At 37.2% G+C, this 22,043-nt stretch overlaps 2 protein-coding genes across 4 annotated transcripts; one reads left to right on the top strand and one right to left on the bottom strand.

Moving 5' to 3' along the window:
• Positions 2,148 to 7,908, top strand: LOC18791362 (pentatricopeptide repeat-containing protein At1g63080, mitochondrial). Of its 2 annotated transcripts, none has more exons than XM_020556008.1 (3): positions 2,148 to 6,330; positions 6,414 to 6,583; positions 7,240 to 7,908. In XM_020556008.1, the coding sequence occupies exon 1, from the start codon at positions 2,947 to 2,949 to the stop codon at positions 5,776 to 5,778; it is 2,832 nt and encodes a 943-aa protein (XP_020411597.1). In that variant the 5' UTR covers positions 2,148 to 2,946; the 3' UTR covers positions 5,779 to 6,330; positions 6,414 to 6,583; positions 7,240 to 7,908. The 2 variants fall into 2 exon arrangements, with proteins under 2 accessions (XP_020411597.1, XP_020411596.1); XM_020556007.1 differs by having other exon boundaries at positions 6,414 to 6,556.
• LOC18791987 (importin beta-like SAD2) lies at positions 9,629 to 21,371 on the bottom strand. Of its 2 annotated transcripts, XM_020566494.1 has the most exons (23): positions 21,298 to 21,360; positions 21,087 to 21,201; positions 20,599 to 20,734; positions 20,431 to 20,518; positions 20,081 to 20,230; positions 18,825 to 18,987; positions 17,955 to 18,139; positions 17,683 to 17,856; positions 16,909 to 17,054; positions 16,707 to 16,830; positions 16,444 to 16,624; positions 14,774 to 14,933; positions 14,639 to 14,680; positions 14,440 to 14,558; positions 14,154 to 14,352; positions 13,576 to 13,707; positions 12,862 to 12,965; positions 12,376 to 12,555; positions 12,027 to 12,166; positions 11,738 to 11,877; positions 11,356 to 11,516; positions 10,650 to 10,776; positions 9,629 to 10,552 (listed from the first exon to the last, which is right to left on the bottom strand). In XM_020566494.1, the coding sequence occupies exons 2-23, from the start codon at positions 21,174 to 21,176 to the stop codon at positions 10,392 to 10,394; spliced, it is 3,102 nt and encodes a 1,033-aa protein (XP_020422083.1). In that variant the 5' UTR covers positions 21,177 to 21,201; positions 21,298 to 21,360; the 3' UTR covers positions 9,629 to 10,391. The 2 variants fall into 2 exon arrangements, with proteins under 2 accessions (XP_020422083.1, XP_007221594.1); XM_007221532.2 differs by having other exon boundaries at positions 21,087 to 21,371.

Consider the following 22,043-nt stretch of genomic DNA (forward strand, 5'->3'; position numbering starts at 1 on the left):
CCAGACCTTTTTCAATGAGTTTCTGGGCCGTGACACCATGGGGGTGGCCGTTCTGGTTGACTCCGAAGAAAGTAAAAGGACCAAGGTCATCATGATAGTACCTGGCCTCAAAACATAATGCATATGGCAGAAATAGTTGTGGGTCGGCCTCCATTATTTCCTTGAATCCCTCTTTGGTAGGCTTGAAAAACACAGCTGTTCTGTGGCCAAATTTTTGGTAGTTCCGCCTGTCTTAACAGTAAGTTTTTGTTGTCCTAGTTCCTCTTTCACTTCTGCCAACCTGCACTCGAAAGTTTCTTGAGAGAACACATCTCCTTCCATGGTGCTTTCTTGCCCTTCTACTACTCTGAACTTTTTCGCTAGGACACACACCATATTGATGCCTAAATCACTTCCAATAGGCTTTCCAATTCTGCACCGAAAGCCTAAGTTTCATCATCCAATTCTCCGTTGTATTTCATCTGCTCTTCTCCATATTCCTCTGTCCAATACAAATCAAAATTAGACTAATAAAGAAGCCTAAACGAAATAACAAATCAAAATTAGACTAATAAAGAAGCCATTTGGAATCTGAATGCATAACCACAATGTACTTTAAGCCTTAAATGAAGATATTAGAACGATAAGTTAGGCCTCAAATGGAAGAAAACTAAGATGGGCGTCTACTGGATTAATATGCAGCTACAGCTCAATCAAGAAACTCACCGCTCTTCTTTGCTGGTTTAAGCATCCACTAATAGCAGTCAACAAATATGTTTTCACATCAGCAGCTGCAACATTTAGGGCATTGGTTTTGTAAATAAAAAGCCTCAGATAAGTTAACCAAAATCATAACAGAATCGATTCAATTACGACATCATTACTGCAACCATGGAGAAAAAAAGCATAAATAAAGTTGATTACTTTACTTGCAAAGTTATCGGCGGCACACTATCATGGAAGAAATCCGATTTCCTTGTACACTTGTTCAATCTATCTCTTTACACTGTTTCTTCAATCTATCAAACTGGGGAACCAGCACTGGCGGAGATGGAAGAAGAACGAGGAGGAGGAGGAGGGAGGAGGAAGGAGATGGTCTGGAGTTTAAGTACGGCACTATGAGAATGAGCTGTGATACGCCGTCGTTTCGGAGTGATGAATAAAGGTGACAGAGTGTGCCTGTTGTTGCCAGATGGGTGAGGGTTAGATGAATAGTACCACGTGGATGTCAACGGTGGAGTTAAGCTTGGATGAACAGCCACCGCTGAGGGAGAAAGATGAATGCGTCGGAGAGAGAGAGAGTTACACGAGGGAGAGAGCTGAGCGACAGAGAGAGACGGGCTGAAGAGAGAGATAGAGCCAAGAGAGTTGAGAGAGAACCTAATTTCTGAAAAACTGATATGGTACAATCAGTCTACAACAAAGATGTATTTATATGTGGTAGTTGTAAAAAAATTGGGAAGGGGAGGTATTTTTAGTTAAAATTATGAAAAGGGTGGCATTTTAAGCTATTTCCCTAGATAAAAAGCCCAAAATGTTTTGTTCATGGGCCCTTTGACAAAAAATGGACTGGCATGCAGAATTTTGACCCAAACAGTATCGAATTCAACTTCTAAAAAATAAATAAATAAAAGCAGCCAAATCAAGCTTAAAGCTCAATAAATTTTAAACAAGACAAGCTTGAGCACAATGATATTCCCTTCTACATCCCTAACAAAATCATAACATGGAACTGAACTTGCAGATGGGACTTCATGCCTAATGTTTCTTGCTTTGCTTTTCCCTTTTTTTCTCTTCCTCCTTTTGTGAAGTATCTTTGGTATTTTCCAAGTGCTTGGAATTGCATAGAACTAGTAGTCTAACAAGAGAAAATCTTGGGTAAGGCTGCTGAGAATTGTACAAACTAAACACCCCTGGCGGATGCAGGAATTGCCACTCATGGAGTCATAGTGTAAACTACTTAATATTTTTTTAAGATGAAAAAAATATTGAAAATGAAACGATAGTACTTTCACTCATAATTAATGTCAAAAACAATATTACAAGGTACAAAAGTTACTTGAATTGAATTGTAAACTTTCACAAAAATAGTGGCAGCGGCAGGGACGGCTGATAGTGAACAGCAGCTAGCACTCTTGGTGGCAGTGGCAAGGAAGGAGGTGGTGGAGGTCTTGGGGAGATTGGGGTTAGGGTGGTTGTTGAGGGGAAATATGAAAATTGGGATTTTGGAGGTGAATTTTGGGGTTTGTGCTGTTTAGAGGGTTCAGCTGCCTTTTTATTTGTATTTATTTTTATAAAAAAAAAAGGCCTAGTCCAAAACGACGTCGTTTTGGCTAGGTCATTTTAAAAAATTGCCTTGGCCAAAACGACATCGTTTTGTCAAGTAGTTTTAAAAAATAAAAAACAGAACCCCAGCTGGCCCACGAAGCTTCTTCTTCTGCATGGGGTCACTTCCATGACTACCAAGGGAAAAAACCAGATCCTACCACTAAATTTCATATCTGCCATGGGGTCATCGGACCCCATTAACCCCATGGTGGATCCGCCACTGCCTTATATAATTTAGTAGCTTTTACTAATTGGTACATGAGTGAGTGTGTGCCAAGTTTTTTTTTTTTTTTTTTTTTTTCTAAAATGAAATCAATACTCGTGTGAAAAAGAAAAAAGAAATCAATATTACGAATACAAAAGATAAGAGAGAATTTTTTAACAAACCGATACTAGAAAAAAAGGAATAAAACTCGAATGTAAGGAGGTGGATACACACAACACAAACCTATTCTTTTGATTTCTGTTCAGTGCACCTATTTCCATAATCCCATACACAATGAGACACGCCTTGAAACGCACCGGTTCACTAAATGGACAGTACACTCGTACAGGAAACGGTGACGTCTTGGAGCAAGTTTTCAAAAGAAAAACGAACAGAAGGTTGCAGAGGCCGTCTTCTTCCTCGCGAGGCAATCTATGAACAGGACCTTTTCGCACCGCCGTCTGGAACGTCGTCAAGGCCAACATTTCAGTCTTTTCCCCTCTATTTCTTCAACACATCCAGCCGGTACGAGATTTCGGACCTATTTCGCCGATATCTTGGAACATCGCCGATATTTTGTCAACGGCAGCTGCAGAGGCGGCGGGTTCGCGCATTTTGGCGATCAAATTAGAGAACCATGTAACTCTGCTCCGAACCAGGTAGCTCTGGTTCGTCCCCTTAAAACCCACAAAACAGTACAGCTCTTAGGCAAGTTCCCAATGTCCGCTGATCTGCGTCGCATGCACCCTTCTCTCAAGGTACACTATCATACTTTCAGCTCCACTCGAACCTTAATTACAAGCTCCCGAAGCTTTGATTATTTTACTCAGTTTTTGCCATTTGCTAATGACCCAAGCTCCAAATCCTTGAGCTCTATAAACTCTAATGAACGACGTAAAGTCACTGTTGGGTTATCAAGACTAATAAAGAAGCAACAAGGCTATGCTTTGAAGGAGTTTTCTAGACGGTTTTGCCCATTATTGCTCGCACAAGTTATGAAACTATTAGGCTCTAGAGAAACTGCATTTGGGTTCTTTAAATTAGCCCTTAGGGATGATAGTGAACAAATTGTGAGGTCTTGTTGTATTGTTGCACATTTGTTGGCAGGGGAGAATCTACGTTTTCTAGCTCAAGATGTCGTTTCATGTGTAATTGCAAAAATTGAGCCGAGTAGGAGTAGAGATTTGGTGGCGTTTATGTGGGCAAGTCATTGTGAGTATGAGTCAGATTTCTCAGTTCTTGATACGCTTATGAGGGGTTTCTTGAAGGCAGAAATGGGTTTGGAGGCGTTGGAGATTGTGAGTAGGATGAGGGAGGTGGGGTTAAGGCCGAGTTTGTCAGCAATTACGAATCTTTTCAGGCTTTTGATTAGGATTGGTGATTATGGTAGTGTCTGGAAGGTGTTAAGGGATATGATTCGGAAAGGGCCTCGCCCCTGTAATTATACTTTTAATGTAATGATTCTTGGGTTTTGTAGAAAAGGGTTGCTTAGAGTCGGAGAGAGTTTATTACATGTGATGTGGAAATTCCAGTGTGATCCGGATGTTATTGCATATAACATTGTGATCAATGCAAATTGTGTGAGGGGACAGACACTAGATGCACTTCACTGGGTGCATTTGATGACTTCAAGGGCCTGTAAACCGAGCATTGTTACATTTAGTACCATCTTAAATGCCTTGTGTAAGGAAGGAAATCTGGTGGAAGCTAGGAAGCTTTTTGATGGGATCCCAGATATGGGTGATCCTCCTAGTACCATAATATACAATACCATGATCGACGGGTATGTTAAGGCAAGGGACATGGGTCAGGCAAACATGATATATGAAGAAATGATGAACAAGGGCATATCTCCTGATGGCATAACTTTTAATATCTTGATTGCTGGGTATTACAAATACGGAAGGGAAGAGGATGCAGACAGGTTGTTAAGGGATTTATCTGTATCAGGGCTGGTTCCAGATTCTTCATTGTATGATATCTTGGTTTCTGGGTTATGCTGGGCAGGTCGGTTGGACGATGCTATGAAATTTTTAGAGGATATTCTAGAAAAAGGTTTACCGCTAAGTGCTGTTGCTTTCAACTCAATTATTGCAACTTGCAGCAGAGTAGGGTTAGAACACAAGGCCTATAAGGCCTATAAGTTTATGATTGCATTTGGTATAACTCCTTCATCTTCTACATGTAGCTCTTTGCTTATGGGTTTATCCAAGAAGGGGAACCTGCAAGAAGCCAGAGAGCTTTTGTGTAAGATAATAGAGAAGGGGTTTCCAATAAAAAAAGCTGCTTTCACAGTGATTTTGGATGGGTACTTTAGAATTGGTGATTTAGATGGGGCTCAAAGTTTGTGGAATGAGATGAAAGGAAGAGGGATATGTCCTGATGTTGTTGCCTTTTCAGCATTTATCAATGGACTATCTAAAGCTGGTCTAGTGGAAGAAGCATATGACATATTTCTGGACATGTCAAGGAAGGGGTTTGTGCCTAACAATTTTGTCTATAATTCCTTGATTGGTGGGTTTTGCAACTGTGGGAAGTTGAGTGATGCATTGAAGTTGGAGAGTGAGATGAGGAAAAAGGGTCTTCTTCCAGATATCTATACAACCAATATGATCATTAATGGGTTCTGTAAACAGGGGAGAATGAAGTCAGCAGTTGATACATTTATGGACATGTACCGATCTGGGTTAACACCAGATATTGTCACGTACAATACCTTAATTGGCGGTTATTGTAAAGCATTTGACTTGGCTGGAGCAGATGAGTTTTTGTGTAAGATGCATGCCAGTGGGTGGGAACCAGATATCACAACCTATAATATACGTATGCAAGGTTTTTGTAGTGTCCGAAAAATAAATCGAGCTGTAATGATGCTGGATGAGCTTGTTTCAAGAGGTGTTGTTCCAGACACAGTTACATACAACACTTTGATGAATGGTGCTTGTGTTGACATACTGGATCGTGCTATGATTTTAATGGCTAAACTGCTTAAATTGGCCTTTCTTCCAAATATTGTTACAACTAATGTATTGTTGTCTCAGTTCTGCAAGCAGGGGATGCCTGAGAAGGCTCTAATGTGGGGTCAGAAGTTTAGTGATTTTCCAATTTGGTTTGATGACATTACCTACAAACTATTGGAAAGAGCCTATCATAATATGCAAGAAGGTTCTAAAATTTCCAGTGGGACACCTGAAAAAAGCCTCTTCCTGGATTTCCTCATGTACATTACATATGATTACTTGTGTAGAAATAAACCTCGCAAATAGACATCATAATTTTATTGGTCCTTAAAGACACATATATGGACATCATATTTTCTGTCCCATCCTTTCCATTGTGATTTCCTGACTCTCTCCCACTGTGAGAAGTGAAAAACCCTTTCTTCTCTCTCTCACTCGTCCTCTAAGCATCGGTAGACGAGGAGTAAAGAACTAGCCAAAAAGAGTACAGTGGACAGGATGCTAATAAAGGGAATTTGGAGCTTCGTTCCGGAGACCAAGCACATCATCACCTTCTTCAATCCCTTAAACCCAATCGTTGGCCCCAACAGCACCAGAAAAACCACCATTCTCGAGTACTTGAAGCTCTCTTGCTCCAACGAGTTGCCTCCCAATGCTAGGTCTGGCCACAACTTCATCCATGACCCAAAGGTTGTAGTTGAAACCAAGCCCAATGCCCAAATTAAGCTTCGATTCAGAACCTCAGCAATTAAAGATGTGGTATGCATTAGGTCATTTCAGCTCACGCAGAAAGCCTTGAAATGGAGTTCAAAGCCTTCGACATCGTCCTTCAAACCATCATACCATCGAACCGGAGAGGTACAACTTCTTTTCTTGTTATGTTCAAATTTTATTTTGTGAAGCTCCTTCAAAATTGTTGATTCGTTGTTTCTGAGTTGCAGAAATATTTCTTTAGCTATACTGATAGGGATAAGGAAATCCCTGCATTACTGGGTGTGTCAAGGGCCATTTGGAGAATGTTATATTTGTGCACCAAGATGAAGCCAATTGGCCTTTCCAAGATCCATCCACATTGAAGGAAAAGGTTTGATGATATCTTCTCTGCTGCCCGGTATTGTCTTTTGTTATCAACTTTTTATTTTTCTTTCATTGCCCTAATTGAGGTAAATTTTTATACTAATATTTCGTTCCATATGTAGCCTTCAATTGTTGTGTCAAAAGGGCTTGTTCCCTGATTTTGAGTAATCATGAAAATGGTTACACGTAAAAGTGAACCTTTTGACTTATAGTGGTCACAACTGTCCATAATTTTTTCATTAATTTTTGCTAATGGTTGCTCATAGTTTGTTTCTAATTCGTTATATCAGATTGTGTTCCTCCCTTGTGCATGTATGTAGGTCATGGAAATTTAGATGGAAGTAATTGACACAATGAATGTCCATTTGCTAAAAACATGTTTCTTGTTTATCTTTCCTAAACATAAATCTTACATGCTAAGCTCTGTGACCATCCTTCTGTATCTTATTTATGAGTTTGCATTCTGCAGTAGCTGTTTCTTCTGCCTTCTCCATTACTCTGTTTATAACACTGGTATATGCAACACGAGTTCAGCATTGGTGCCACAGTTTCTTTCTTTGTTTTAGTTGTTAGAAATGATGGCTACTTTTTCAACTGGATTGGAAATAACAGTTTTATTTTCACTTAATATCTGATATATGTAAACTTTTTGGAGATTAAGTTTGCTGATATGAGGTTTTGTGCTTCTAGGTTCGGGAGAGTATCTCAAGATCAAGAAAAAACATAATTGCTGGAGAAGTCAAATGCAGTAGTTGGACGGACTGCAAGACGTGATGCTAAAATGCATTATAGTGAAGTGAACCATCAACGAAAGATTTGTGGAAACCAGATATCGATGAAGACTGCTGTAAGAAGCACTTCCTTTATGCAGCAGCAGTAGCAAAAGTATGCAGCTCTTGCAGAGGAGAATGAAGGTCTATTGCTGCTTAGCAGTAGTAGAATGCTTATGTTACATTGGTTGATATACACTCGTGTTCGCTTTTGCTGGTGCTCCAATTTAATAATTTATTTGTGTGGAGGACTTTGGTGACGCTGCTTTTAGGGGATTTTGACCGCTTTCTTGTTTGCTCTTTTGGATTGGTTAGACACTAATGAAGAAGTGAAGGAATGCAAAACCAAATTTGAAGAAAGGATCGCACTTTTGGGAACTAAAATTAGCAAGTTGGCGAAAGCAATGGACGACACAGATACCAAAAGTAGATTAAGATCCTAGCTATGTGTTTGGAAAAGGGAAATAAACTTGAAATTCAGGCAAAAGTTAAATTGACAAACACCTATTATCTTGGTTGAATTCATAAAGAACAAAAAATTAGAAATTTTAAGTGAAGAAAATAAAGGCCAAAAACCTCTTTTGGTCTCTGTGGTTTGGCACTTCAACCATTTTTGATTTTGTAGTTTTAATTCCATTTCTTATTTGTAGCAATTCAAGGACAAGTTAGTATTCTTGTCAATTTCTTTGATGGTGCAAGGAGCAATTTCGTCAACCCAAAACCCTTGAGGGTAAAAGCTTGTTTGAAACTCTCCTCATTTCATATTATGGCTCGAAATTCAACCCCTAATCCAAATTTTTGAACAACCCTAAATCCAAATGGCCAATTTCAAGCCCTAATATGAAATGGGGAGAGTTTTAGATGAACTTTAACGTCAGGGGTTTTGGGTTAACAAAATTACCTCTTTCACCGTCAAAAAAAATCAATGGGAATACCAACTTGTCCTTGAATTGCTACAAATATGAAATAGCGGGGTCAAAATTGATGAAATTGAAACTATAAGTTCAAAAGTGATTGAGGTGCTAAACTACATGGACCAAAAGTGACTTTTACCCAAAAATAAACTATGAAAGTTGGTGATCATAAATTCCAACATTAATTCAATTAAAATAGTTGTAATTTCTAAAGTAACAAGAAGGGTTAATCATTTTATTAGTCTCTGAATTTAGACCCGATTTGCATTTGAGTACCTCAATTTCCAAAATGGTTCCCGTGGTCCTTTAACTTCACTTTCGTTAGGACAAATGGTCTTGCCGTCAATTTTGTTAACTTTTTCTGTTAAATGTAGGGGCAAAATGGTATTTTTATATTAAAACCAAAAAAATGAATAAAAAATCATATCTTTAAAATAACAATAAAAGAAAATCAAATAAAAAACCAATCCCAAAAATAAAAATTTAAGTTTTTGGGGAGTAGAAATCGGGATAGAGGGGAGAGAGAGAGTTTAATTTTAATTTTTTAATTTTTTAAATATTTTATTCATATTTTAATCAATTTTGATACAAAAATACCATTTTGTCCCTACATTTGACAGAAAAGTTAACGAAATTAACGGCAATACCATTTGTCCTAACGAAACTAAAGTTGCCATTTTGGAAATTGAGGTACTCAAATGCAAATCGGGTCTAAGTTCAAGCACTAATAAAACGATTAATCCTAACCAGAAAATGAGAGTTTTAAAAAAAGAAAACAATAGAAAAAGAAAAAAGAAAACAATAGAAAAAGAAAAAAGAAAACAATCATGTACGATGCTGCCACCACCTCTGCTACGATCACCATCTCTATTCTCTAGTACCACCACTACCTCCACCATTTTTTCTTTCTGAAAATTGGTGTGAAGAACGAAGGGTGAAAAAGACGACACTCAACCTACAAAACCAGCTTAACATTATTTTCGATTTTTACTTTTCATTAATCTTCTCCAATGTATTTTCTCTTCATTTCTAACAAAGAATAAACTGGATATTAAATTTTATCATGTTTGTTTAAATAGGCGTTTAGATTAAAGATAAAACTGAAATTCCGACCTTGGTATTTCATTAGCATAATCGTGTGCAAAAAACTGCTCACCACTAGATACCAGGGTCCAAAACCTGCTTCCAAGTAACGGGTCCTTAAGGGCAAGCCCATTAGGTAAAGGCAAGTTTTGGGTTCAGGGCTTTGGGTAAAATCCAAAACAATTAGAGGGAGATCGTGAAAAGTCTTTTAGGCACATGGTAAAAATAAAATGTATTTTGAAAGCTATAAATATAAGGTTGTGAGATAGCAATAAAATGGAACTTTGGTGTTTTTATATAGCAAACATGGGAGACGTCCGGAAAAAACCCACCATTTCCAATTAACCAATCTGTAAAAATAAATATATTCATCACTGTATTACAATAAGCAGCAAGCAACCCTTAGAAGCTCTCTGCATTGATATCAAAACTCCCAACCCAATAAATCGATAGCACCGACATTTGTTGACTATTTACGAAAACAAGAAAAGTGGGGGAAAATTTTGCAGGGCCTAAACCAAAAAATACCAATACAACCATCAAATCACCCCATATAATGGCCACATCAAATGGCAAGAAATATTACAGACTCGGTGTGCTCGGAACCCTCGCTTGTATGCACAATGAAAACGTAAGGGATCCAAATCAATAAAATATCCTGTAGAAGGGAATCTCAACCTGAACAAACGGTGCCTAAATCACAGGAGACTTGTGAAGGAAAAAGTGAACAAAAAAAGAAAAACGACGACACAAACCGGTGGAGGGAGGCGTATCCTGCCATAGAATGGCCTGACTCACCAGACAATGACTAAGCCAAAACCCAGAGTTGAAGTGCCAGCTCCAGAGTTCCCCAATCTCAAATTTAGCATATTGGTGGAACTCATCAGACATGCTCCAAGTATGTCAAAATGAAAACTCCTTGGGGCTCAATGACAAACGCGACCACCAGAGTAACCAAATGCTCTGAATGGACCACCAACAACTCTGTTTCTCTATATTCCCATTACTACATGAATGGAAAAAGCAAAGAAGACCAAGGCAAAATTGAAGCCACACCATGAGATATAAAGCAGAATCATGAAGCCGTGGCAGCCGATGCCTTCTCCATCTTTTCTTTTTCAATCTCTGCTCTCCTCTGTTCTGCATGCTGTGCAACACCATTAGCAAGAGCCTGATAATGAAAGTCTAGAGTCTGCGTAAGACTCTGAAACCTCAACGGATCTGATGCTTGCATGCCTACACAAGCAAAACATAGAAAATAAAGCACATGTCAGACATGCCAAAAATTCAAGATTTGAGTTTCAACATATCACACAGGAAACTCTCCACTTACCCTTTACTGCATCTACAAAGAGGATAAAGGGGTCCACCTCATCAATTGGTGACTGTAACTCCTCATCATCACTGAAATCATCATCTGAGTCTTCATCAAATTCATCACTAGGGCGGAAAGACTTTGCCTGTTGCACCACCAAGTTACAATTAGTCATCGGGCAGAAGATACATAAAAAGAAAGACTAATTAAGAAAAGAAGCCCATGTAGTCAAAAGCAACAATTCCTTAAAGGAGGTAGGGTACTCAGACACATCATCAAGTTGCATTGCCTCAAGGACTGTTAGGCATCTTCTATTTACTTAGTGCCTGGGATTGTTTAAAGAAATTGATCTTAAACAGAAGTCATGCGTTGACAATTACCAGAAAGCTTGATCAATTTTGCATGATGAGAATTTGTCTCGTAAAGGGGAAAAAAGAATTAAATTGAATTTCTGGGACAGGTTAAAAAGAATGAATTGTTCGCCCAACAGTTGCATGACAAACCAGAATAATATAAAACACAGAAGAAAATCACCATAAAATAATAAGTTTTCCCTCCAAACAAAAATACCTAATAAGAATTAAGGGTCCATTTAGACGAGGTATTTCAAATGAGGAATTTGAAACCAAGTTTTTAGTGTAAATTAACTAACTGAACAATAGAAAATTTCTCAGGTTGACAAAATCTACAAATAAAATTGACTAAATAAGAAAAGAAGGCACACCTGTGCAGCTAACTTTTGAAGCTTCATGCTATCGGCCTCGTCGCCATCCTCAGCATCAACTCCCATTTCCTTATCCGATCCATCACCAAAATCATCATCATCATCAGTTTGGAAACCATCCATATCATCATCATCTTCTGCCTCTTCCTCCTTTGCGGCTTCTGCCACAACAATGTTCACAAGAATTTAAAACTTAGTAACATATAACTGAAATAAATACGTGTGTGAACCATGCAAACAAAAAGTTATTACTAGCTACAGTGAAACTTCTAAATATTCTAATTTATAAATCCAAAATAATTCACACTATGGTGCTTGTAGTTCCAAAGTTTATATTCCAAGTGGAAGAATAAGCAATATAAATTAAGAGGGCGAAGAAGACCTGCAACTTGTTCCTTGTATGCAACCAGGAGATCAAGGGTGGCCCTGAAAACACGGCCCAATGCCTCCCCAGGTAACTGTTCTGCTGTAAGTGTCAATAATGATGTCAAACCCAGGCAGCAAACTTTTTTATCATGCTCCCTGCAATGAAAAACTCAATTACATTCTATATCCAAAATTTCTTTAGGGAGGGGGAATACAAATGTGAAATAATATTCACATATATGGCACTGGGGAAACAAAATCAGTCAGGTGGGGCATTACCAATGTGAAACAAAACTACAAATTACCTTTTAAAATTGGCACGCACACCACTTTTCTTAACCTGTTGCAGCATCTGGAACCAAAGATTAAAGATCTCAGTTGCAACACCCAGCTTTTGCAGTATGCTGAGGGTAAAAGCTGCATTATAGTACAGAGCATCGGCAATCTGCAAACAGAAAATTTAATACATGCTTCAGTATGAAACAAGCAATCAGGAAAAGGGGTCCAGCTTCAGTATGTAACACCTTGATCCAAGGCTCGGAAGAACTATGGACAAGTTATGGCTCAGAAGCACTACGCAGAACTTATCACATTTAAAGATGAAGCAAAGGTTTCTATATCAAGAAATATAAAAGTTGACATCTGGCTACTTACCACTTGAATGAGAAGACATTTCAAGTATGATTTCTCAGCTCGACGCAACCGCTCAACTGAAATTCTAAGATACGGCTCAACCCACTGATCAACCTGCCCTCTGCAGTTCTGAAAAACTACTTGAATGAGCTTCGGAGCAGGCTCAATATCACTGTCTTCCATATTTTTATCTGCCATTATCTGCACAAAACAAGAACATACAAATATCTATTAGATCAATTAAATTGACAACAACATTTTACTAAGTAGTCACCAAATTAAAACTCAAGCAATTCACTAAAGCAATGGGAGGGATGCTTGACCAATCATCTTCTTAAACTGGGTAAGTTCTACCATGTAGTGTGTTAATAGCAGTCATTTCATGAATTGCCCCATTCAAGAAGACAGTTGCTAACACAATAGAGAAAACAAGGGTAGAAGACATTTCCTATATGTATTGTTCAGTCTAGCAAGAATATATAAAATTTGTAACATAAAGGAACTTACAGCCGCAATCATATTCCAAAGGCTTTGCTGGTAGTCCGGTTCTTTACAAGTGAGAAAGTGTGCAGTCCCCCTGGAAATGTAGTTATCCAAAGGAACCAGAATATCTACAAGGAAACATATAATATGAGAACTACAGGATGGAAAGAAAAAAGTACATGAATGCATAAATCTAATTACGTGGACCATCAAAAGTTTAAATCAGGCAGACAATTTGCTACTTCTTCCCCAACTCAACGTTATACTATCATGTTTACCATTAGGTATAGCTGTACCATTATACAAGTTCAAGTCTCCCGTGGATTTATCACATATTCCAGCAGGTTTCTTTTTATCGCTTTTTCATTTTTTTATACTTTTTAAACTCAATGGCAAAGAGAACTGGGGTTTGTGTAGAGTCATTGGTCTTATCTCTTCGATAAGTAATATCACAAGCAAGAAATATCAGAGCTAGAAATGATAAGTCAGTAGTTATACGCTTATAGTACCATATAGCATGCTGTAACTGGAACTGCAAAACATACTATTTATATCCCCAAAAAAAAACCACAAACACAAAATAATTATCACAAAGGTTAAGAAAACTATAAAGCATTAAGCAGTAAAATAAACAGATTGGCAGATAATCAGTAAGTCCAGTCAAGGATGAACAGGACAAAACATAGAATAAATAATCTTTAAAAAAGGATTGTGAATAAAATATGAGAATTAACTCACTTGAAAAGAAATCAATAGCCCATTCTGACAATGCTTCCATCATCAACGGCCAAAGACTCCACATATCCAAAGATATTGTTGGAGAGAAAAATGTCATATATGACACAATTTCCAAAACCTCTTCAAAAACCTCTGCAAGAGAAACATCAAGAGGGGATGCAGAACTGTTGGTGTTGATCAACAATATGTATTATATGAATATAAGAAACACAACATTTTCCATCAATAAGTAAGATGAAGGATGCACTCAAACCTATGTTTAATGCTCACATAATTTATTTATTTTTTCTTTCCTTTCTCCCGACTTAGCTTTTTTTGTCTTGGCCAGACACTTTAGAGAGGAGATCGGAGGAACAGAAAATCCCGAAGCTTTTTTATATTCTTATATTAAAAACAACTGCAATATGCAGAATTAACGAAATTGATGGCATGGAGTTTGGACTCATCGACAGCAGCTTGCTCAAATAAATAACAGTGACCCCAACACTTGGGAAGACAGGGCAACAAACTAACTTTTAAGCAGGACTTGACAGAAGTACTAGGCATACAAGACAAAGGAAAATAAGTATCATCCAAACCTTGGCCATCAGTTGTCAACATTCTGCGCATTATAGGAAGCAAAGTTGGTTCAACTTGGACAAAAAGGTGAGGAAGCCTGCTCACTGATTCAAGAATGGTGCTAATAGCACGCAAACAACCAACTGCTGCCAAAGCACCAGGATCATCAGCATCATCATCAGCTTCAGCTGTATTCATACACCTCCAAAATGCAGCAGCCTAAAGAGAACAAAACACAAGAATTAGGCAAGCATGTTTCACGATGATTGCAGAAGTGCTCTCAAAACGCGGAAAAGTAAATATTACCAGATTTTGGCATAAACCAAGGGCATAAGGTGCCATTTCCTCCCCGAACTTGTCCACTATTGTTTCCAGAGTAAAGACAAGATCCTCATTCTCCACCTCATTCATGAGCTTGAAGAACTCTGAACAGAAAAATGTACAGATTGGGTAAGTCTCATGATTAGTGCTAACGATGCATAGCAAAGTTTTCCATGCCACATACCGTCAAGAAGCTGAGGAAGAATAGGTCGGATCTCATTCAAATCTGCATAGCATACGAAAAAGATTACATACATAAAAAAAATAATAATAATAACTACATAAATGCAAGATCCACAGTGGAGAGCTGTATATATACCTCTGCAAGCTTCAACAAAGGAGCGCAATGCAAAAACTGAGTCAACTCGAACAGGAAGTTCTGGATCCCGCATCCCCGCAACAACACTATGCAATGCTTTACGGAAATTGTTTGAGTCTGAGAAGTTAATATGGGCATACTGTCCAGCGACCCAGGCTGCCTAATATTCATGTCATAATTCAAGCTAAGAATAACTCTTTGACATAAAATAACAATAATAAAAGAAATTCCAAGATAATTTCATAAAATAAACAGTACAATGAATAGAGCAAAAACTATACAAAAGGGAAGAATCGGGTACGAAGCACATATTAAATTCAAAATTGTTGGAAATGTAAGAATGAATAATACAGAAAATCTACTCTCCTAAATTATACAAGGGGGAACACGATATATTTAGAACATTGTGGAAATGAAGAAAAGAAAACCAAAGACTATTGCTCAACACATATTACAGCTGACCAGCTTCGTTATTAAGCAACAAACATGACTTTTTTTTATTTGAAAAAATAAATAATATTTTACTGCATCTAACAATAAAATACAAGGGTGCCCAAGATGGCCACAAAAAGAAAACTAAACAGAGATATTATTAGCCACAACTCTATGGTTGACCAAAATGATCATCACACCCAGCAAAAACCAGAAAATGGTTAACACACCCATGCTATGACAGCTGCTGGGCTCCAACAGTCACAAAGGCATATTCAACACAAGGTTTTCCATATTCCTTGTTCTTATCCGCTGAGTCATCCTCAGCGGTCCTTGTCCTAGGGTTTTCTGTATAGTCTCTTGTGTATATATATACACCTTTTACCTGTAAATGTCAAGAGCGGCAGTCTTTTATTGTCTCATACATTGATTGTAACCCATCATCAATATTAATACCTACAGACCTTTTTCCTTCTCAGTATGAATGTTATCAGATATAACAGTTACACAAACAAACCCTTAACTTGAAGAAAAAGAAAGCCATGGAAACTAGCAAATGGTGCCTTTCCATATACTAGCCAATGAATCCAAAAAAAAATGTCTCTAAAGTATGTAGAAATTGATGCCCATAGTGAAGACGATAATCTAACTTTCTCCCATAACGTTGTAAAACATTACTGACACCATTTCCTCTGGTTGCATCATGAATAGCTTGATCCATTTCATTTTAGAATCTAATGAGGTTCATTTACACTATTAATAAGGGAACCCTCTTTGTTTCTGGACAGCGATGCTGTCCCCATTTCACCGGCAACTTTGATAACAGACAAAGGAACCAGTGATGTTCTATAGTTCAACTTACAATGGATTTCCCTTTGATATTTCCAACCCAGCTTCTTGTTTACGGGGCCCTCTCTCTTTCCACCAATAACTCCCACTATGTTGCACATGCATCGAATGAGCACACACCTTTCTATTATGCATGCATATATAGTGTGTATTTCGAGTTGCCAGGTAACAGCTGGTTGCTGTGTAGCACTCTGGAGTGTAAGCCAATTTTTTGCCTTTTTTTTTTTCTGATTCTAAGACAACCTGGGTTACTTTTCCTTGGAGTCTCAAGACCATCACGGTCCACCTCTTTTTTAATATGCAATACTTTCTTGCATGGGTACAACAAGTAACCGAATAAATACAAGTACAATAATGCTAACATACAAAAAGAATTTTATGTAACAAACCTTAGCTCTAAGATGGCCAACAGGACTGCTAAACTCAGGGAATACATGTTGCACCAACATACGCTCAAGTTCAGACTTGTAGGGTTCAGTTTGTTTCAGTCTATCACAAAGTGCTCCAATAGCAAGAAGAGCACCATCTTTTTGTCGATATGGCTTGTATTCCACTGGCGCTTCATCATACCTAGATCAGGAAACAAGAAACTTATGAGGAAAAAAAACCAATGTCAAAGCACCAAAATGTATGTATCGTTTTCAAAAGATACCTCTTAAAAATTTCGACAATGAACTGAATAAACTTATGAAGATTTTCCTTTCCACGTTTCCTAACCAACTCACTCACAAAATCCATGGAAGCTGTCCTGGGACTGTACAAGTCTTCAATGATATCTGCACCAGCATGAAAACAGATAAATCACCAACGAAACAGAGATCATCAAGCAATAAAACGAGATAGTGAAGACTGACCATAACCCTTCCTGACATATTCATGTGGGTCTTCATCCCAAAGCTTTAGATCATTGTCGTTGAAGCACATAAGGGGAAAAACAATCTCAAAAAGAAGAACATCAAGTCGAGGTTGCAGCAGATTATACATGCTATTCTTCGAGATACTGCATATACATATTTAACAAATGAGAGGTTAGGGAGACACCAAATTGTTTACACATATCTCACCACTAGAACAGTACAATAAGAAATTCACAAGTTAATTAACAAATATAACATAGCTGTAAACACAAATTTCCTATTGAAGGTTGACAGTACAAAATACACCACTCAACAACACAAGAAGACCCCCACACAGTATAAGCGTGTGAGGAGGGTTGGGGTTGTGAGGAGTTAACATAGAGAGAGTGAGGTGGAAGCAGTTCTATCTCCTTTCAAACATGGGGTATATTTGTAGATTTTTTTAAAATGGGTTTAGGGTTCAAATGGGTTCTGTTAAATGATAGCATGGATATGTTCAACGAATTTCTCTTTGGGGCTATACATTAGTCACATGAAATAAGCTCACTTCCAAAACTGGGGTTCATGTCTTCATGTAACTACAAGCAAAATTCAAGCACATGTATTATTCATAAGATCATAGTCATTTTAAAATTGACAGGATAATAAATAAAAATCCAACATTGCCATTTTAAGGATAATAAAATGGAAAAGTAAAATCAGCACCTAATAAGACAAAACAAAACAAAACGAAATAAAAGGACTTAACCTATGAGGAACAAAATTGCCCACCTATTGCTTAAATACTGAAGAACGAGATTGATCACTCTGTCAGGTAAGTAGCCACCAGTTCGGATCACATTCAACAAATTTAAGTGACACTCCAGAATCTTCCCAGCATAATTCTTCTGAAACATTTGAGCAAATGCTCTGTTTTCTGGGTTTTGAAGTTTTAAATCTCCAAACCTAGGGATCAACATGTAAAAAGAGATGAAATGTCAGAAATATGCTTTAAAATGCAAGCCACAGATCTTGTTCAGTTTTTATTTAATCTAAAAGTTTACCGAGTGTACAGCCGATTTAAAATGTGAACGGTCCATTTCTTCACCTTCCACCACCCCCATGCTTTTCTAAGCTCAGGATCAGAAGGTTGGCCTTCCAAGGGAACAGGTCTCTCCAATATGTTTAAGAAAAGCATCATCCAAGCATTGAACACATTGGCATCAAATAGTTGCTTTGGAATCTCCAGCTGAAAAGAGACGCCAAAAAAATATACGTAAATAATGCTAGTGTACAATTTATCTATACTATTAGATATAAATGATTCCTTTGACCTCTAATTTTTTTCTGAATCAATAGTAATAAAGGTTGAAAAGGTCTTCTTGAAAAATTTCAAATCCTATCAAGTACTCACTATAACCAAAATGGACACATTCTGAATTTAAAATAAAATAAACATAAAACCTGATAACTAAAAAAGGAACAAAACTATAAATCCTTTGCATCTATGTTTTTATGCAAAGGACAAGCTATCAATATACCTAAATTAACACACATCTATATATAACTAAAGAGCCTATGTTTTGTTAGAGATACTAGTATAAGAATAGGCAGGATTATAAACGTAGTATAGAAATATCTGCACAATTAGACAGGAAATAAATGAAACTTTGAGTGAGGTATCCGCATGCCTCTTTCTTGCATAAGTAAGATAGAAAAGACAAAAGGAGGCATGCTGAGAAATTAACAATATCTCTTCTTTAAAAAGTTGGGTTGCTAGCAATTCTATTAATAGAGTTTGCAGAATATCCACCAGCACGAGGTTTATTAAAAAAGGGATACGTATCACCCATTAATATCCATGTAACCAACACAAACTTGACACTTGAATCCACTACAGAAGCACAATGAAAAAATCTCTGTCCAGAACATACATATATGGATGACCAGAAAATTTTGCAGATAAGCTTGATCAAATCTGCCACTTCCAGTGATGGGTTAGGAATTTGGACAAGCCTGCTGAATATATTGAGTAGAGGCGGGAATGTCTCCTCAACAATGCGATAAACTGGGGTCCTCTCCTCATCAGATTTGAACCTAATAATATAAATAACAAGAAAATTTTCATTACTAAATCTGAAGGTACATATCACGCCAGTATTAAAATTGGAAGGCTTCTCCTTTGCTCTTCAAGACTTAGAAATACTAGAATCATTACATATTAATAATTAAAAACCAATTTTCCGTAACATGGCTATCATAACAGCTTCTGAAAAGCACAGATACTGTGTTATAGAGAACAAACAAAAACCGCAGAATTTTTAATGTCTGTTCAGTCTCATTTGGGTGCACAGTGGTTTCAACTACTTATAAGTTATTAAAAAAAAATTATAATATTATGAAAATAGCTGAAAAAGTGAGAACTTCTGTATCTGTCAGTAGTTCTGATCTGCATCACAAGTAAGATTTGGATATTGCTTCCTGAATAAATTGAAGATATGAGCAGATAGTTATTAAGATTTTGCATTGTACAAACTATAAGGAATATGCAACTTAGATACTCATTCTAATCACTGGAGCAGATGAAATTAGTAAATATCATCCGTGAGTGCATTCTGTGATATGATAGAAAGAGAAATATAATAGATAAGTAATTCTCTTAAATACTGATACTGTACTGTACTCCACGTAGGTGATGACATTGACCATATGTATAGTCTTGAGGAAGTACGGAATGTGAATTAGAGAATGACAAGCATTGCTCTGAATTAGAAATGGAACAATGGTGGTCTAGAAAAATACATATAGCCATGATACTTGAACAATCCTATATTTCTAACGTTTGGGTGGACTGAATCCAATTCCACACTTCCACCACTGTAGTGACAATTTCACACTAGTGTCAGTCTACATTACTAGATATATGCAAAATCCGACACACAAACATACATATATACAAAAAAAGATTGTTACAAGGACAACAGGAACCTTAGTTATCAAGTAACCAAATAAATTAAGGGAAAACTTGAAGCCTATATTACAACTATAATAGATATGAAGAACATCGTATATGAGCACATTAGTCTTCATTATCTATGTTTCAAACTAACTTTGGGTTCAAATCAGTAGCATGCCTCAGAAAGAAAAATAGCTAAAGTTTAAAAGAACAGCATAAAACAGTATGACTTACTCATATTTTCTAGAGAGAATCCGCAAAACAAACAAAGCTCCATAGACTTGTTGATCTTGTAAGTTATGTTTCACCCAGTCTAAAAGGTGTGGCCACTGCTCAGGGTAATCAGCATGAATAATTGTCTTTAGGCACTCACCTAGCTGTACCCTGTACAACATGACATTTGACATCGCCAGCACATAAGAAGATGAAAACACACACAGTTCCACAAGGCACCATATTATAAAGAACTAGAAAACTAAAACTACAGAGTATTTAATGTCCGTAAACTGACAGACATAGTAGTTACATCTACCTATAAATAACTGAAATAGAAAACAAAATCATAGCAATACTACAAAAAGTACCTTAACAATGGGGGAACCTGTGTAACAAAGACTAGAATGTGATCCCTCACCACGTCTTTATCACTCTGTGATATCTTCTGCTGCTCATCTACATCAACACGCAAAGAATAAGCAACTGGAATACCAGCGGGGCTAGGATACTAGCTAAATAACATAATCATGACATACCGGGATCAAGCGGTGACCAATTCTTCGCAATGAAATTCTTGAAGTGGATACTGCCAACTTGCCGCACAGCCATGTCACAATTGCCATCGACTATAATTTGCAACAGTCTGACCAAATGCTGTGGTGTGTACTGAAACTGTAAAAGAAAATCCAACATTAAAGACGACATCACAGCACAGCATGAGACAATCGCACATACAGAAAAGAAGGTCATTTCTATGCATCTATTATCGACTCACTATAATTCATCACACACAAAAGTCAACATAAAACTCAAAACTAAATATAAATCCTCATATCTCTAATAAGTTCTCAGAATCACTTATCTTCTTTTCAAAAGCAAGTAAACCTATATCAAATTGCACAATCAAGGTCAATTCTGATTACTCACAATTATGCGTCAAAATTATATCCAATTAACCAAAAATTTGGAAAAATAACTTCGACACAAGGCATTACATGAAAATTTAATTCAAACAATAACGAACCTGATTGAGGCTTTGCTCAGCGGCTTTACGTTCATCCGGATTGGGGCTGAGAGCAGCTTGCAGTATTACAGCGAGGCCCGGAAGATCCATATCCGGATAACTGACGATCGGAAGTCTAATTTGATCAAAAATTCGACGATCAGAATTGATCCGAATCTAAACCCTAGCAGGAAAATGTATATGCGAATGGGAGAGAGTAGTGACGACTTACTAGGGTTTAGACAACTTGCGGAGAGAGACAGCTAGAGCAGTGTGCTGCTATTTAAAGCACTAGGGTTTACGGTTGTTAAACTAAAATCGTTTTCTGGAAAAAATAAAAAAAAAATTTAAAAAAACCTAAAAATCACACGTGTTCAGAAAGGAAAAAGAAAAAGCAATGTAGGTTACTGATTGTTGATAAGACAATAGTTGGAAAAAGTTATTTACACTAACACCTCATATGGTTTTTATAAAATCCTTTAATATTTTAAAATTCACATAAACAAGGGTTTTTCCACTGAAAAAATAATCAACGAAAAAGGATTTTGTCAAAACAATTTAAAACCTTAAGGAATGTTTGTATAATTTCTGAAACGTCATGAAGTTTTGTGAAAACACTGAAAACCTCAGGGGTGTTAGTATAAATAACTCTTTATTAAAAGGATTTTATGTCGTTTTCTCCTTTACCATCAAGCTAATCAAACTTTACAAGAGTCTAATAATGAAAGTCTAGAGTCTGCGTAAGACTCTGAGGGCTTGTTTGTTACACTGTACAGGCATAGATAGGCTTGGCTAAGATTTTGTCCCATGTTTGTTTCATTCAGTTCTAATTTTAAGTGAGATTAATTAATATGGGCCCCACGAAAAAAAACTTCTTAGGAGTTCTTAGTGAAACTCGTCTGGAGAGGAAGGACTAACAGTCCCGACCCAAGCGATGAGCAACCAACCCTACCTAAGCTCCCCACAACCACTAACCCC

Source organism: Prunus persica, chromosome G1 (genome assembly GCF_000346465.2).
Source record: "Prunus persica cultivar Lovell chromosome G1, Prunus_persica_NCBIv2, whole genome shotgun sequence".
Classification (NCBI taxonomy): domain Eukaryota; kingdom Viridiplantae; phylum Streptophyta; class Magnoliopsida; order Rosales; family Rosaceae; genus Prunus; species Prunus persica.